The sequence below is a fragment of the Chiloscyllium plagiosum genome, unplaced genomic scaffold (assembly GCF_037043375.1).
Source record: "Chiloscyllium plagiosum isolate Xiang-an unplaced genomic scaffold, Cpla_swu_hap1 HiC_scaffold_36, whole genome shotgun sequence".
In the NCBI taxonomy this organism is placed as follows: Eukaryota; Metazoa; Chordata; class Chondrichthyes; order Orectolobiformes; family Hemiscylliidae; genus Chiloscyllium; species Chiloscyllium plagiosum.
In genome coordinates, this window is record NW_028270174.1 from 7,472,316 (window position 1) to 7,490,732 (window position 18,417).

General features: G+C 46.5%; 1 protein-coding gene across 4 annotated transcripts in view; it reads left to right on the forward strand.

Moving 5' to 3' along the window:
* Positions 1–18,417, forward strand: part of LOC122539499 (netrin receptor UNC5C-like) — a 402,437-nt gene that overhangs the window by 280,417 nt on the left and 103,603 nt on the right. For all 4 annotated transcript variants that reach the window (XM_043674428.2, XM_043674427.2, XM_043674426.2 and 1 more), the window contains exon 3: positions 12,009–12,152. In XM_043674428.2, the coding sequence (XP_043530363.1) occupies positions 12,009–12,152 (144 nt within the window). The remainder of the gene's footprint in view (positions 1–12,008; positions 12,153–18,417) is intronic.

Genomic DNA, 18,417 nt, shown 5'->3' on the forward strand with positions numbered 1-18,417 from the left:
AGTGGTGATGGTGGGGCGTGGTGGTGGGGGGCGGTGATGGGGGTGTGGTGGTGGGGGGTGTGACGGTGGGGGGTGGTGATGGTGGGTGTGGTGGTGAAGGTTGGTGGTGGGGGAATGGTGATGGGGGCTGTGGTGATGGGGGTGATGGTGGGGAGTGGTGATGGAGGTGGTGTTGGTGAGGTGTGGTGATGGGGGTTGGTGTTAATGGGGCATGGTGGTGGGGGAATGCTGATGGGGGTGTGGTGTTGGTTAGGGGTGTGGTGATGGGGGTGTGGTGGTGGGGGAGTGTGGTGGTAGTTGGGGGTGTGGTGGGGATATGGTGATGGGGTGTGTGGTAATGGGGTGTGTGGTGGTGGGGGTGTGGTGGGGGGTGTGGTGGTGGGGGAGTGTGGTGGTGGTTGGGGATGTGGTGGGGGTGTAGTGATGGAGGGTGTGGTGATGGGGGTGTGGTGATGGGGGAGTGGGGGGGGTGTGGTGGTGGGGGAATGTGGTGGTGGTTGGGGGTGTGGTGGGGGTGTAGTGATGGAGGGTGTGGTGATGGGGGTGTGGTGGTGGGGGAGTGTGGTGGTGGTTGGGGGTGTGGTGATGGGGGTGTGGTGAGGGGTGTGGTGGTGGGGGATGGTGATGGGGGATGTGGTGATGGGGGGTGTGGTGATGGGGGGTGTGGTGATGGGGGTGGTGTTGGTGGGGAAACGATTGGGAGTGAATCACCAGACAGCTTTGGAGAAAGCAAACATATTCACAACTGCCCACATCTTACTTCCACTCATTGTTCCTGTGCTCTCAGCTCGTGTGTGTCTGTTGATGCCATGTACAAAATTCAGGTCTCCTCCCAATTAATTTAACCAGGAGATGGTTTTTTAAAAAAACTCTCAATGCCACCAGCCTAGGAGGTTACAACAACAACTTATATTGATGTAGCACCTCAGGACATAAAAAAAAACCCCAAGGTGTCTCAGAGGGACATTGCAAAGCCATGTCAGACACAACCACAGTAGGTCATGTTAGACAGGAAGAAAGAGAGGTCAAGAGGTTGAGGAAGCGAATTCCAGAGTTTAGACTTCAGGCATCTGCATGCACAGTCAACGGCGATGGACCAAATACAATCCAGCGATCCACTGTATCTGTTGCCAATGCCACAATGGTCAGCAAAGATGGTGACTGACCACCTGTAAATGTTACATTGTTGTGGCAGGGCCTTCTGGTCACTCTCTTGACTGGCCTCCTAGTTGTCTGATTGGTCATCCCCTGGCCCCCTCTTCACTGTCCTGCTTTCCCCCCCTCCCCTCCTCCATGGTCGCTGCTACCCAACCCCTTCCCTGCCCTCCGTACCATTTCATTCAGGGACTGAGGCACTGTCTGGTCCTTTGAGCGCTCCCTGAGTCAATGGTTTACTTGTTCATTTCCGCGGTGCCAGGCTGCTGAGGGAAATAAACAGGAACAGGAATAGGCCATTCAGCCCTTAGCAGGAATATATCATGTGTAAAGCACACAAACTGACTACTTGTCCGAACTGATCCACACTTCACATCAATCTCCTCCTATCCCCCTTCACCTAGCTATTCCCATTCCTTTTGGTACATCAACAGAGGAGCTGAGAACACAATCTTCTATCCCTCACTCCCTCTGGAGATTTTTAATCAATCTCCCCATCTGTACTACGATACACCACTGGAGCGAGTGGGAACTGAAACTGGCCCAGAGGGAGGGACACTATCACTGCAACACAAGATCCCCGAAATGAACATATCAGTCTCTGGTGGGAAAGTCAACATGATCCCAGCTGACTACAAGGCTGCTCACTCATTAGAGATAGGTGACTGGTGATGGTTTAATGTGAGGGTCTCTTCGTCACAGGGTGAGGGGAGATGTTGAGGAGGAGTGTCCTTTATGGTGACCTCAGCTGGTGTGGGAATTGAACCCATGTTGTTGGCATCACACTGCATCGCAAACCAGCCAACTAAGCTAACTGAACCCCTCTCCCTTGCTCCCTCTATCGAACTGAACTAACCAACCCCCTCTCCCTTGCTCCCTCTATCGAACTGAACTAACCAAACCCCTCTCCCTTGTTCCCCCTATCAAACTGAACTAACCAACCCCCTCTCCCTTGTTCCCCCTATCGAACTGAACTAACCAACCCCCTCTCCCTTGTTCCCCCTATCGAACTGAACTAGCCAACCCCCTCTCCCTTGTTCCCTCTATCGAATTGAACTAACCAACCCCCTCTCCCTTGTTCCCCCTATCAAACTGAACTAACCAACCCCCTCTCCCTTGTTCCCCCTATCAAACTGAACTAACCAACCCCCTCTCCCTTGTTCCCCCTATCGAACTGAACTAACCAACCCCCTCTCCCTTGTTCCCCCTATCGAACTGAACTAATCAACCCCCTCTCCCTTGTTCCCCCTATCGAATTGAACTAACCAACCCCCTCTCCCTTGATCCCCCTATCGAATTGAACTAACCAACCCCCCCCCCTTGTTCCCTTCATCGAACTGAACTAACCAAACCCCTCTCCCTTGTTCCCCCTATCAAACTGAACTAACCAAACCCCTCTCCCTTGTTCCCCCTATCAAACTGAACTAACCAACCCCCCCCCTTGTTCCCCCGATCAAACTGAACTAACCAACCCCCTCTCCCTTGTTCCCCCTATCAAACTGAACTAACCAACCCCCTCTCCCTTGTTCCCTCTATCAAAATGAACTAACCAACCTCCCACCCTTGATCCCTCCATCGAACTGAACTAACCAACCCCCTATCCCTTGTTTCCCCCATCGAACTGAACTAATCACCACCCCTCCCTTTTCCCCCTACTGAACTGAACTAACCAACCCCCCCTCCCTTGTTCCCTCTATCGAACTGAACTAACCACCATCCCCGTGTTCCCCCTATCGAACTGAAGTCACCAACCCCCCCTTGTTCCCCTATAGATCTGAACTAACCAACCCCCTCTCCCTTGATCCCCCTATCGAACTAAACTAACCACACCCCCTCTCCCTTGTTCCCTCTATCAAACTGAACTAACCAACCCCCTCTCCCTTGTTCCCTCTATCAAACTGAACTAACCAACCCCCCCTCCCTTGTTCCCTCTATCGAACTGAACTAACCAACACCCCCTCCCTTGTTTTCTTCATCGAACTGAACTAACCAACCCCCTCTCCCTTGATCCCCCTATCGAATTGAACAAACCAACCCCCTCTCCCTTGATCCCCCTATCGAACTGACCTAACCAACCCCCTCTCCCTTGTTCCCTCTATCAAACTGAACTAACCAACCCCCCCTCCCTTGTTCCCTCTATCAAACTGAACTAACCAAACCCCCCTCCCTTGTTTTCTTCATCGAACTGAACTAACCAACCCCCTCTCCCTTGATCCCCCTATCGAACTGAACTAACCAAACCCCCCTCCCTTGTTCCCTCTATCGAACTGAACTAACCAACACCCCCTCCCTTGTTTTCTTCATCGAACTGAACTAACCAACCCACCCTCCCTTGATCCCCCTATCGAACTGAACTAACCAACCCCCTCTCCCTTGTTCCCTCTATCGAACTGAACTAACCAAACCCCTCTCCCTTGATCCCCCTATCGAATTGAACTAACCAACCCCCCCCTCCCTTGTTCCCTCTATCGAACTGAACTAACCAACCCCCTCTGCCTTGTTCCCTCTATCGAACTGAACTAACCAACCCCACTCCATTGTTCCCTTCATCGAACTGAACTAACCAACCCACCCTCCCTTGTTTTCTTCATCGAACTGAACTAACCAACCCCCCCTCCCTTGTTTTCTTCATCGAACTGAATTAACCAACCCCCCCTCCCTTGTTTTCTTCATCGAACTGAACTAACCAAACCCCTCTCCCTTGATCCCCCTATCGAATTGAACTAACCAACCCCCCTCCCTTGTTCCCTCTATCGAACTGAACTAACCAACCCCCCTCCCTTGTTCCCTTCATCGAACTGAACTAACCAACCCCACTCCCTTGTTCCCTCTATCGAACTGAACTAACCAAACCCCTCTCCCTTGATCCCCCTATCGAATTGAACTAACCAACCCCCTCCCTTGTTCCCTCTATTGAACTGAACTAACCAACCCCCTCTGCCTTGTTCCCTCTATCGAACTGAACTAACCAACCCCACTCCCTTGTTCCCTTCATCGAACTGAACTAACCAACCCAACCTCCCTTGTTTTCTTCATCGAACTGAACTAACCAACCCCCTCTCCCTTGTTCCCTTCATCGAACTGAACTAACCAACCCAACCTCCCTTGTTTTCTTCATCGAACTGAACTAACCAACCCCCTCTCCCTTGTTCCCTTCATCGAACTGAACTAACCAACCCCCTCTCCATTGTTCCCTCTATCGAACTGAACTAACCAACGCCCCCCCCTTGTTCCCTTCATCGAACTGAACTAACCAACCCCCTCCCTTGTTTTCTTCATCGAACTGAACTAACCAACCCCCTCTCCCTTGTTCCCCCTATCAAACTGAACTAATCAACTCCCTCTCCCTTGATCCCCCTATCGAATTGAACTAACCAACCCCGCCTCCCTTGTTCCCTTCATCAAACTGAACTAACCAACCCACTCTCCCTTGATCCCCCTATCGAACTGAACAAACCAACCGCCCCTCCCTTGTTCCCTTCATCAAACTGAACTAACCAACCCCCTCTCCCTTGATCCCTCTATCGAACTGAACTAACCAACCCCCCCTCCCTTGTTCCCTTCATCGAACTGAACTAACCAACCCCCTCTCCCTTGATCCCTCTATCAAGTTTTCCCTTAAGTATGTCTCTGTCCCTCATTACAATGCAATTCCGAATTCCACATTCCACGTTGTCTGAGTAAAGAAGTTTCTTCTGAATTCCCTGTTGGTTTTTATTTTGGTGAAAGTCGGATATTTATAGTCCCACTGTCCTCCTTCAAAGGAATGCTGAGAGCATGGAGATGAAGAGAAAAGAGAAAAATCAAGCAACATTTGATCTGACGACAGATATTTTGTTGGTCATTTTAACTGGCTGCTGTGCTTGCAGAACCCCAGGGCATTTGTGAGAATGACAGGTTACTTTCAACACATGGGGCAGGAACAAGGCAGCCTAACCACAGGAGCCTGCAATGACAGAGGCCAGGCTAACAAGGCTGTCTGAATGGAGCCAGTGTTTGTGATTAAAGAGGATGAAAATTGAAAAAGAGGGAGGGGGGTTGACTCAGTTTCAAAGGCTGGCAGTGAAATCTCTGCAATACAATTGGAAACATTCATATAACAAGCTTCGCTCTGTAATCCCATTCCACTCGCCTGAATTTTAAGTTCTCTGACAGTGCCCTGAGTCTGGTGGCAGTCTTCAGTTGCAAGCAAGTTGATAAAAGTCACGTCAGCTGCTCAATGCTCACTTAATGCCATAATCCCTTGCTAATCTTCCCCTCAGCGCTATCAAAGGCAAAACACTCCTTTACTGTGAATAGTTGCTCTGTAATCCAACAGGTTCTCCTCAATCTTTGAGCTTCTTACACATGTAATTTGGATTTGAGGTGAATTTCATGCATGTGCAATTTTAACTGACACATGCATGAAATCAGCACCATCACTGAGCAGGTTAAACATCTGAGATTTTGTAATTTAAAAAGAACAAAGTTTGGTTCCAATTTCCCTTGATGGAATTGCATTAAAGCTGAATAGCGTTCGCTGATTGTCAAGTAGCCAGTCCTACATTTTCTGTCTGCATTTTAACCTGTTTAATATAAGTAGTGGTGTCCGATGTCTAGTAGCAGTGTATCTAACAGCATCTGCTTTGTATTAAGACTTATCCCCTTTGCATAATTCAATTTTTAGACTTTTCTACAGGGTAATGTGTTGAGAGTGTGAGTGTTCGTAATGTCACAGTGAAGGAAGAGAGAGGACCTAGGTCCTGAATAGGCAGTGCAAGCAGCTCCCAATCCCCTTCAGTTTTCACAGTGCAGGATTGTGAAAGTGGCAGATTCAGAAGGAAGTGTAAATGACAGCGGCAGAATCTAGTTTGAGACCAGATACGGAAAGAGAAATAAATGGCAGTGTTATATAACCTTCCACAGCAGGTTTGGGAGGGGGATGTAAAATGCCAATAGCACTGTGCCAGTCATCTGCCCGTCTCTTCCTTCCCCTTCTGCAGCTAAAGATAATCGAATGCTGATGAATTCGACCAGTACTGGGAGAGGCCAAGCATGGATTGGAGAGCCCACTCCTCCTCACTCCCACCCTCAGGTCTCCACGCCACCTCCTTTACCCTGACTATCTGCTCCACCACACTCAACATTGCATCTTGCACCCCCACCCCAACAACCCCACTCATCTGGCCCTCTGTTCCAGCATTTATTAATTCTGACCTCCCCCCCCCCCCCCCCCACACACACACACACAAATGGCTCCTTGCCATTAGGTGCAGTCCTAGCAGTGGCCACTGTCCCTGGTGGCTCTGCTGAGTCTGAAGAGCTGACAGCATTTGATTGGTTGGCTGCTGTCAGAGGAGGGACTTGCTGCCCAGACAGAGGTGAAAGCTCAACCTGAAAACATTTAAAAGCTGCGACACAGCAGAGGGGCTGTAGTGATAGTGTTCCTATCCCACAGCCGGGAAGTCACATCTCTGAGCAGTTTGATTAGAAAATACCTTCCTTACAGAGGTAGGCTCTTGTGACACATTGGTAATGCCCCGTCTTTGATCTAGGAGACCTGGGTTCAAGTCCTACCTACTCCAGTGGAATATAATAACAGGCTGATTAAAATTACCTTAGAGCCTTTATAACAGGGTGGGGACTGGGGACACAAATCCAGCCCAGAGTGAGGAAAAGGAAGTATGGAGTTGAGATAGAAAAAGACCAAACGTCATCGCATTAACATACTGCAGTAGTGATGAGCTGTGACTCTACACTTGGAAACATTGATTAGCAGCAAAAAATATTTAATACATTGTTAAAAAACAATAACAAATTGAAAATTGTTACCCGTGCCACATGCTAGCAAGGCGAAGGAGAGGAATTGAACACGTAGCTACAGGGATGGTGCAGGAGGGAGGGATTTGGATACTTGGATAATTAGGGCTCATTCTGGGGTAGGTGGGACCTCTACAGATGGGATGGTCTACACCTAAACCAGAGGCGTACCAATATCCTGGGGTGGGGATGGGGGTGGGGGTGGGGGAGATTTGCTAATACTCTTCATGCAAGGAGCATCTGGAATAAGGTGGGTGAATTTGCAGAATGGGTTGGTACCTGGGACTTCAATGTTGTGGCCATTTCAGGGATATGGGTAAAGCAGGGACAGGAATGGTTGTTGCAGTTTCTGGGGTTTAGATGTTTCAGTAAGAACAGGGAAGATGGTAAAAGTGGAGGAGGTGGGGCATTGTTGATCAAGGACAGTGTTATGGTGGCAGAAAAGAGGTTTGAGGACTCATCTACTGAGGTAGTATGTGCTGAGATTAGAATTAGCACAGGAGAGGTCACCCTGTTGGGAGTTTTCTATAGGCCTTCGAAAAGTTCCAGAGATGTAGAGGAACGGATTGCAAAGATGATTCTGGATAGGAGTGAAAGTAACAGGGTAGTTGTTATGGGGGTTTTATCTTTCCAAATATTGATCGGAAATACTATAGTTTGAGTACTTTAAATGGGTTAGTTTTTGTGCAATGTGAGCAGGAGGGTCTCCTGATACAGTATGTAGACAGGCCAACAAGGGACGAGGCCATATTGGATTTGGTACTGGGGAATGAAGCCGGTCAGCTGTTTGATTTGGAGGTAGGTGAGCACTGTGGTGATAGTGACCATGATTCGGTTACGTTTACTTTAACGATGGAAAGGGATAGGTATATACCACAGGACAAGAGTTATAGCTGGGGGAAAGGCAGTTACGATACGATTAGGCAAGATTTAGAATGCATAGGATGGGGAAGGAAACAGCAGGGAATGGGCACAATTGAAATGAGGAGCTTGTTTAAGGAACAGCTACTGCGTGTCCTTAATATGTATGTACCTGTCAGACAGTGAGGAAGTTGTCAAGTGAGGGAGCCGTGATTTACTAAAGAAGTTGAATCTCTTGTCAAACGGAAGAAGGAGGCTTATGTAAAGATGAGACGTGAAGGCTCAGTTAGGGAGCTTAAGAGTTACAAGTTCACCAGGAAGTACCTAAAGAAAGAGTTAAGAAGAGCCAGGAGGGGATACAAGAAGTCTTTTGCAGGTACGATCAAGGAAAACCCTAAAGCTTTCCGTGGGTATGTGAGGAAAAGAAGAATGACTAGAGTAAGATTAGGGCCAGTCAAGGACAGGACTGGGAAGTTGTATATGGAGGTTGAGGAGATAGGAGAAGCACTAAATGAATATTTTTCGTCAGTATTCATACTGTAAAAAGACAATGTTGTTGAGGAGAATACTGAGATACAGACTATTAGACTAGATGCGATTGAGGTTCACAAGGAGGAGGTGTTAGCAATTCTGGAAAGTGTGGAAATGGATAACACCCCTGGGCTGGGTGGGATTTATCCTAGGATTCTCTGGGAAGCCAGGGTGGAGATTGAGGGCCTTTGGCTTTGATCTTAATGCAGTCATTGTCTACAGAAGACTGGAGGATAGTGGATGTTGCCCCCTTGTTCAAGAAGGGAAGTAGAGACAACTCTGGTAATTATAGACCAGTGAGCCTTACCTCGGTTGTGGATAAAGTATTGGAAAGGATTATAAGAAATAGGATTTAAAATCATCTGGAAAGAAATAATTTGATTAGGGATAGTCAACATGGTTTTGTGAAGGGTAGGTCATGTCTCACAAACCTGATTGAGTTCTTTGAGAAGATGACCAAACAGATGGATGAGGGTAAAGTGCTTGATGTTGTGTATATGGATTTCAGTAAAGTGTTTGATAAGGTTCCCCACAGTAGGCTATTGAAGAAAATATGGAGGCGTGGGATTGAGGGTAATTTAGCGGTTTGAATCAGAAATTGGCTAGCTGAAAGAAGACAGAGGGTGTAGGTTGATGGGAAATCTTCATCCTGGAGTTCAGTTATTAGTGGTGAACGGCAAGGATCTGTTTTGGGTCCACTGCTGTTTATCATTTTATCAATGACCTAGATGAGTATGTAGAAGGATGGGTTAGTAAATTTGCAGACTTCACTAAGGTCGGTACAGTTGTGGATAGTGCTGAAGGATGTTACAGGTTACAGAGGGACATAGATAAGCTGCAGAGCTGGGCTGAGAGGTGGCAAATGGAGCTTAATCCAGAAAAGTATGAGGTGATTCACTTTGAAAGGAGCAACAGGAATACAGAGTACTGGGCTAATGGTAAGATTCTTGGTAGTGTAGATGAGCAGAGAGATCTCAATGTCCATGTGCGTAGATCCCTGGAAGTTACCACCCAGGTTGATGGGATTGTTAAGAAAGCATATGGTGTGTTAGCTTATATTGGTAGAGGGATTGAGTTTTGGAGCCATGAGGTCAAGCTGCAGCTGTACAAAATCCTGGTGCGGCTGCACTTGGAGTACTGCGTACAGTCTGGTCACTACTTTATAGCAAAGATGTGGTAGCATTGGAAAGGGTGCAGAGGAGATTTACCAGATGTTGTCCAGTATGGAGGGAAGGTTTTATGAGGAAAGGCGAGAGACTTGAGGCTGTTTTCGTTGGAGAGAAGGTCGAAAGGTGACTTAATAGAGACATACAAGATGATAAGAGGATTAGATAAAGTGGACAGTGAGAACCTTTTCCCTTGGATGGTGATGGCTAGCACGAGGGGACATACCTTTAAATTGAGAGGTGATCGATATAGGACAGATATCAGAGGTAGTTTCTTTACTGAGAGAGTATTAAGAGTGTGGAACGCCCTGCCTGCAGGTGCAGTACACTTGCCAAATTTAAAGGCATTTAAATGGTAATTGGATAAACATATAGATGATAATGGAATAGTGTAGGTTAGATGGGCTTCAGATTGGTTTCACAGGTTGGTGAAACATCGAGGGCCGAAGGGCCTGTACTGTGCTGTAATGTTCTATATTCTATGTTCTACCACTGTGTGGCAAGTACAGTTCACATCTCCCTCACAAATACAGCAACTGTTTAATGCATTTCAAGAGTTAAGACTCACCTCTGAAGGCAGTGCCAAGTTCATTATCCTATGTGTGACAAACCCTGGCGTAAATGATTTTAAAAATTACGTGAACTGAATCGGGATGTTGGGCTAGGAGGAGGCCATTCGGGCCCCTGAATCTGTTACACCATTCAATGATGTTGTGGCTGATCTGCATCTTAACTCGGCCACCTACCTTTACATTTCCCCCTCACCCTCACCCATTCTCCCCCACACCCCCTACAGATGTGAAACTTGTAACAGAGAGGGAAGTTTTCAAATTCAATAAATCCTGTAAATTGTGATCAAACATGAGGAAAAAAACAATGAAGTCTGTTGGAGTGTTGGAAATCCCAACTGGTTCACCTGTATACTCCCAGGAGCAGAGCCTGGCTGAGCTGTGACTCCAGTCCTACTCGGTGTGGAGATCACAGTGAGCTCTGAAGTAGCATTCCTGCTAACACCAGGATAAGGGCACTGTCATCTCATGGACTTCAGGGACTCAATGGCATGAACAGTGGTGTGGTGATGAATCAATCAATCATAGAATGTCTATAGTGTGGAAACAGGCCCTTCGGCCTAGCAAGTCCACACCGACCCTCTGAACGGTAACCTATCCGACCCAGACCCCCTATTGCTCTACATTTACCCCAACTAGTGCAACTAACCTACACATCCCTATGGGCAATTTAGCATGGCCAATTCACCTAAGCTGCACATCTTTGGTTTGTGGAAGGAAACCCACACAGACACGGGGAGAATGTGCAAACTCTACACAAACAGTCACCCGAGTCTGGAATCGAACCCAGGTCCCTGGCGCTGCGAGGCAGCAGTGCTAACCACTGAGCCACCGTGCCACCCTCATGATGGTTGACCATCGCTGGGAAGATACTCAGGGATATGGGATAATGCAGGAAGATGGGACAGCCATTGTCTTGTTGAGGTGCAGAGCAGCTTCAAAGGCCTGATTGATCTGCTCCTCAAATATTTTTCATTCTTTATTTTCTCACGGGATGGGGGTATCACAGGCATGACCAGCATTTGTTGCCCATCCCTAATTGCCCTTGAACTGAGTGCAAAGGACTGTTATGAGTCTACCACGTTGTTGTGCTTCTGGTGTTACAGACAAATCAGACTGGGTAGAGGTTTCCTCCCTGAAAGATAGTAGTGGACCAGATGGATTTTGACAGCAGTTGCTGAGATTAGATTTGTTACACAGATTTATGAATTGAACAACTACCAGCTATGAGGGTGGGATTAGAACCAGGGCAGAACATTAGTCTGGGTTTTGGATTGCTCATCCAGTAATAATCCTATTATACAATCACTGAATTGAACAAGGCCATTCAACCCATCTCACCTGTACTGGCTCTTAAAGGGAGCATTATTCTCTAGTGCCAATCTCCTGCCTTTTCCCCATACCCGAGTGAACTATTTCCATCCAAAACCCTCATTTGTGCAAGCATTTTTTTTAACACTGATCTTCCAACGAGCATCCCATTTAGTCCCACCCTATCCTGATAATCCTGCATTTCCCATGCCTAATCCACAATTCTCTGGACACTATCAGCAACTTAGCACGGCCAATCCACCTAACCTTTGGATTGTTGGAGGAAACCCAAGCAGTCACCTGAGGCTGGAATTGAACCCGTGTCCCTGAAGCTGTGAGGCAGAAGTGCTAACCATTGAGCCACCACTTTTGCTCCTATGTCCTACATTCCTTTGGCGACTTATGGAATGTTGGGGGGCTGTGTCTGTTTTCGGATTGAGGTCACCTCTCAGGTTATCCCTGAAAATTGCCATGTGGATGGTTAACTTGCCTACGGGGGTATTCTGTGTTTCTCACCACGGGGGCACATTCCTTATACCGTGATGCCATTCGCATGTGACTGTGTGGTAAGCAGCACAGGGGACTAATGACCTGAATGAATTCTTGTGCCTGGCAGGCCTCATTGTCAGGGAGGTGAGCATCGAGATATCCCGGCAACAGGTGGAAGAACTCTTTGGACCAGAGGACTACTGGTGCCAGTGTGTTGCCTGGAGTTCCGCAGGAACAACCAAGAGTCACAAATCCTACGTCCGGATTGCTTGTGAGTATTGGAAACAGCCAACAAGAGAGATTGCTGATGTTGACATTGCTGCACCATTTTAGCTAGTGGTTTAACAATAGTGAATAACTAGAATTACTGATGATGGTCGGAAATAATCCTGGCCGTTTTATCATCTGACCTTTCAACTCCAAGCGCAATCTTGTGAAATAATCTTGCCCTCCTTCCAATATTGTTAAAAAATGTTCAATGAAAATATTCAAAGAAAATGCAAAAAAACAAGCTCACTTTATTTAAATCTCCTTGCGGTTTTCCTCCTGAATCTTGCTTGATTGATCTTAAGTTCCTGGAGATTCCAGTGCAACCTGGAGAATTGGCGACCTTAACAATAAATCCAAGATTGCGACTGAGCTGCCCCTGTAATTGTGAGTATGGCATAAATGAGGCTGTCTCAGAAGTGATTTATTTTGTGTTTGCCTAAATATTCTATCGGCACAAGGTTTCAGTCATGTGCAATTCAATCTGCTTTCACCCTTCATTTTGAGTCAATGGCTTGCATTTATGTAGCGCCTTCTGCTGTGTAAAATGTCCCACTGTAACTTGCAGGATGGTCACAGGACAACATTTGGTTACGCGCCATACAAGGAGAGCAAGCTGACTGAAAGCCTGGTCAAAATGTCAGTTTTAAGGGGAGAGACCAGCCAGGTAGAGACATTTGTTGGGGGGTGGGGGGTGGGGTGGGGTCTGTTGGTTGGAGGTTAGGGGGCTTGTTGAGGGCAAATGCTTAACTTCAGGGTCCCAGGCCGTTGAACGCAAGGCAACTATTTGAGGATGTTCAAGAAGCTGCACATGGAATGGATATTTCAGAGGGCTGTGGTTAAGCAGAGGATGAGGAGTTGAGAGAACGTGAAAGAATTTGCAATTAAGAGTAAAAATTGTAGGATTAGGGCATTATCAGGTTTGAATCCATTATACATCATTGACATACTCTGAGTTAAAACCCAGGTTTTCAATGAACAGAGAGTTCTCAGAGTTAAGATACAGGTTTTTTAATGAATTGGTTGGGTTGTCTTGTGACACAGTGGTAGTAACACTACCCCTAGGCAAGTAGATGCAGGTTCAAGTCCCACTTGTTCCTGACATGTGTAATAACCTGTTTAAATAGGCTGATCAGAAAAATAGGTTAAATGAACTGACTAGAACCTAACTCACAGGGTCAAGGACAGCGCTTCATGTAAATTTTCCCAAATTATTCCTTAATCACACATCAACATACTCCTGCTCAGAACAAGGACAAGTTCATGGAGCTCCCCTTAAGGCATTCCCATGTATCCTCATTTAAAGCTGAGGGAATTATGACATCCACCATCCATCCATTTAATAGATGTGACTGTTAAAGTTTTCTTAATTGATTTCTTTCGATTGCCTGTTGACTGGAAGCGTTGTGGTTGCAAGGAAAAGGCAGTCATTGCTTTGTGTTACCAGATGATGACCCAGTAGAGCTGTGAAAATCATATCCCAGACATTTTGTTGCATACTCAACAATGCTGCTTAAAACATTGAGACAATTCACCGCAACTCAATTCATCTGGACTCCACTTCGATAGGCCAGTGTTGAAAGTCTCCCACAACACATTGAGTGGCCACTGTCCCTCTTGTTTTTTTATTCTTGTATGGGACATTGGCAGCATTGGCATTTATTGCTCATCCCTAGTTGTCCTTGATATGTCTTAGCAAGCCTATAAAAGATCCAACCACATTGCTATGGATCTGGATTCACACATCAGCCTGAACAAGGAAGGACAGTAGACTTCCTTCCCTAAAGAACATTCCTGAACCTGTTGGGTTTAACAACAATTGACAGCATTGGATTAGCTTTTCATTTCAGATTATGTTCTCTTTATTGAAATCAAATTTCACCATCTCTCATGGTGGGATTTAAACCCATGTCCCCACGTGTTATTCTGGTGCTCTGGATTACTAACCCAGTGTCGTTGACACGACACCACTGCCCCCTCCACAAAGGATTACTTGCCTGTGGGCAGCTGAAAGCCTCAATCTCTAACGAGAACATGTTCCCAGGAAGAGCTGCTTCTTGTTTATTTCTCGATGGGATGTGGGCAAGACCAGAATTTATTGCCCATCCTGAATTACCCAGAGGGCAGTTGAAAGTCAACCACATTGCTGTGGGTCTGGATCACATGTAGGCCAAACCAGGTAAAGATGGCAGTTTCCTTCCCTAAAGGAGATTGCGAACCAGATGGGTTTTTACAACAATTGACAATGGTCACATGGTCTCCATTAGGTTAGCTTTTTATTCAAGATTTTTATTGAATTCAAATGTCACTATCTGCTGTGATGGGATATGACCCCATGTTCATAGAGGATTACCTTGGGGTTCTGGATTGCAAGACCCATTACATTAACACTGCAATGATTGTGGCCAGTCGTCACAGGAGCTAAATTCAGGATCATGTCACCATTTGGGAAAGCAAGTCTACAGGAATAGCTTCACTGTCCTTAATTTCAGGAGTGACTCATGGTTCACTCTCCTGTCTAAAAGCCTCAGTTTATAACATTGTCAGAATGTACAGCACACTGCCACAGTACAGCACTGGGAGTAACAGCCAGATATTGTGCTGGGGTGTCTGGAGTAGGACTTGAACCCAAAATGTTCTGATATGATAGTACCAGCGTCAGAGTCAAGGCTGACAACAGTAATTCATGTTCCTGGCAGTAATGATTCCTTCTAACTAATAAAGGAGTCAAAGATTGAGGCCAAAACATTGAAGACTTTCAAGAAAGATGTAGATACAGTTCCTAGGACTAAAGGGATCAAAGTGTATGGGGGAGAGAAAGGAACAGATTTAGGGTGGCACGGTGGCTCAGTGGTTAGCACTGCTGCCTCACAGTGCCAGGGAACCAGGTTTGATTCCAGCCTTGGGTGACTGTGTGGAATTTGCATATTCCCCCCATGTCTGCGTGGGTTTCCTCCTGGTGCTCCGGTTTCTTCCCACTGTCCAAAGATGTGCAGGTTTGGTGAATTGCCCGCGCTAAATTGCCCAAAGTGTTCAGGGATGTGTAGGTTAGAGGTTAGGTGCATTAGTCAGGGGTAAATATGGGGTAGGGGGAATGGATGTGTTTGGGATACTCTTTGGAGGGTCGGTGTGGACCTGTTGGGCCTAATGGCCTGTTTCAACATGTGGGGATTCTACATACAGTTGATTAGCCATGATCATAGTAAATGGCAGAGCAGGCTTGATGGACTGAATGGCCTACTGCTACTCCTATTTCTGTGTTTCTGTGATTCTCCTGTGTGTTTGGTTTGTATTCATGTTTACGTGGGTAAGCATCTTCCTCCCAGATTGTCAGTGCTTTAGTGCCACCCCTCACCAGGTCATTCGGACATCCCACAGGATAATCTGAGCTATCTAAAAGCAGCAATCCCTTCATCTCAACCAGGCTGTTGCTGTTACCAGTTTAAAAGGCGGTAGTGTGCCAGGGTGAAAGGGCATTTCATTACAATTCTCAGTTATACTTGAAGGAAAAGATTTGCTCACACTCAGCTAATTAATAATGCTCTCATTATATTAAAGAACCCACATGCCAAAAATGCAATCAGTTAATACATGAACCCTGCATCAATGATCTGTATGATTGGAAAAGTTCCTTTGTAACAATACACTGAGACCTTCGTTAAAACTGAGCTCCCAGCTGGGCTGTCCTTCGGTCATCCAATTTTAAAAATTAAATTAGTTTACAAAGCTGCTTGAAATCAATCCTGTGGCAATGAAACATTAACCTTTAATTGGAATAGAAGGTATGAACAACCATTTCCCATCATACTACTGTTTTACGGTTCCATCTCAATGTTTGTGTTGCTTCATTCCAAAATAAGTAGGAACAGGGTGTGGTACTTTTTCTCTGGAATAGAAGAGGCATGACTTTAATGGAGGTCTTGAAAATTATGAACAGGATTAGTTCAGGTAGATATGAAGAACTGCTTCCAATAGTGAGACGATCCAAAACTAGAATCAATAAGATCATTACTAATAAAGCCAATTAGAAGTTCAGGAGAAATCTTTGACCCGGGGAAACAATGTGAGAGGTGAACAATGCAGGATATATTTAAGGTGAAGCTAAAAGAGTACATGAGAAAGACGATTTTACCACATTCAGATGAACAATGGCTATATACTTGAAGACCTCTGCATGGTGCCCTAGCTACAGTCACAACCTCTTGGACATGGGAGAGAGATCTGGCGATGGTGGACCTTGGCACTGGCACGTTACTCAGTGATGGTTATGGCCTCTGGCAACAAACTGCTTGGAAGTCCATCAGAAGAGGCAAGCAATGGCAGGGAGCACAGTTGGCCAAGAAGAAGGCTCAGAGAAACCAGAGGCCAGACAAGACACATCTTCTCAGCACACTGTTGTCCTCTGCAGCAGAGACTCCCATGACCAAGCAAGGACCTTGAGCCGGGTGAGAGTCAGTACAGAGTTGACCACCAACATGGCACAAACCGTTTGAGATGGAAGACTGCCATTGCGACATGAAGGAGTTTGATCTAGAAAGTTAATGGTGATGAGGAGATGAAGAAGTGGGGGAGAGTCCCATGTAGCATATTCCAGTTGGGCCCGAATGGCCAGTTTCTGTGTCTAGTGATATTATCACTTGACTATTAACCCAGGAACCCAGGCAACTTTCTGGGGATGTGGGTACAAATCCCACCATGGCAGATAGTGAAATTTGAATTCAATAAGTTCCCTTTAGAGCAGAGAACTGCCATCCTTACCTGGTCTGGCGTACATGTGACTCCAGACCCACAGCAATGTGGGTGACTCTTAACTGCCCTCTGGACAATTAGGGATGGGCAATAAATGCTGGTCTATCCAGCAACACCCACATCCCATGAATACATAATAAAAGTATTTGCTGCATTGACCATTTTTAAAGAAACTTTAATGAAAGTGAAAACGCAGCCAAGCTACAAGTGTGGGAGAGGGTCTGATGGCTGGTTCCGTGATAGGGTAGACCTCACCCACCCAAGGCCACCAGGGGAGGGGTCTCAGGCCTGCTACTGACTAACTGCCTTCACTTACTTGATCTGACACCCCTCTCCCACTCACAATTCCAATCTAATCAAGAAACTGGAAATCGACTGGGAAAATCTGATCAACTTCTATGACCTACCTCTAAAGGATGCATTTATAGAGCCAAATTCCCAGTGTCACCATATCCCTGAAATAACTCTACAAAGGCCAATATCCTGTCACCCTTTATTTACATGACCCTGATGCAACTAGCACATTATCAGCTCCCAGAGGGAGCAGACCCCCGACACTCCTGGTTTTTTTTCTCTTTTTTTATTTAATTTTTTTTTAATTTCCCCCACACTACCGTCTAACTGCGGTAGTGCTTATTTTTTCCCCAGCACCCATGTTGTGTGTGTGTGCAGGTGTGATACACAGTGAGAGACACAAGGTGCACAAATCTTTATTCAATTTCCACCACCAGGAAGAAAGGAAACACCTGAGTGGCCAGTGACAAGCAGTGCCCTTCACATCAAAGGGCAATGCTGCGTGATCAAACAGTGAAGGGGAGGGCAGGGATTAAATCAAAATAGAGTTGGAGGGGGAAATAATGCACTCCACTCCCTGCGTTGCCCACCTCTCCCTGAACAACTCCAGGGTGTTGGTGAACACTCCTGTTTATATTTTTTTTCCTTCCTTTTTTCCCCACACTACCGCCTAACTGCGGTAGTGTTTATTTTTTCCCCAGCACCCATGGTGTGTGTGTGCAGGTGTGATACACAGTGAAAGACACAAGGTGCACAAATCTTTATTCACTTTCCACCACCAGGAAGACAGGAAAACAAACACTCCTGTTTATATCTGTCAGCCTGGACTCCCTGATTGAACCAGGTTAACAGCCTCAGTCAGGGAACTTGTATTCGATGATTCCCAGCTGACTGACCTTGTTACAATCACTATAGCCCCAAACCTACAGCAGCTGATAGTGCTGATACAGGGAACAGGATCAGGAGAAAACTGGCTCATTGGCACACCTTACAATGTTAGTGCTGTATGTTCTAGTGGGCGGCACTGTGGCACAGTGGTTAGCACTGCTGCCTCACAGCGCCTGAGATCCGGGTTCAATTCCCACCTCAGGCGACTGACTGTGTGGAGTTTGCACGTTCTCCCCGTGTCTGCGTGGGTTTCCTCCGGGTGCTCCAGTTTCCTCCCACAGTCCAAAGATGTGCAGATCAGGTGAATTGGCCATGCTAAATTGCCCGTAGTGTTAGTT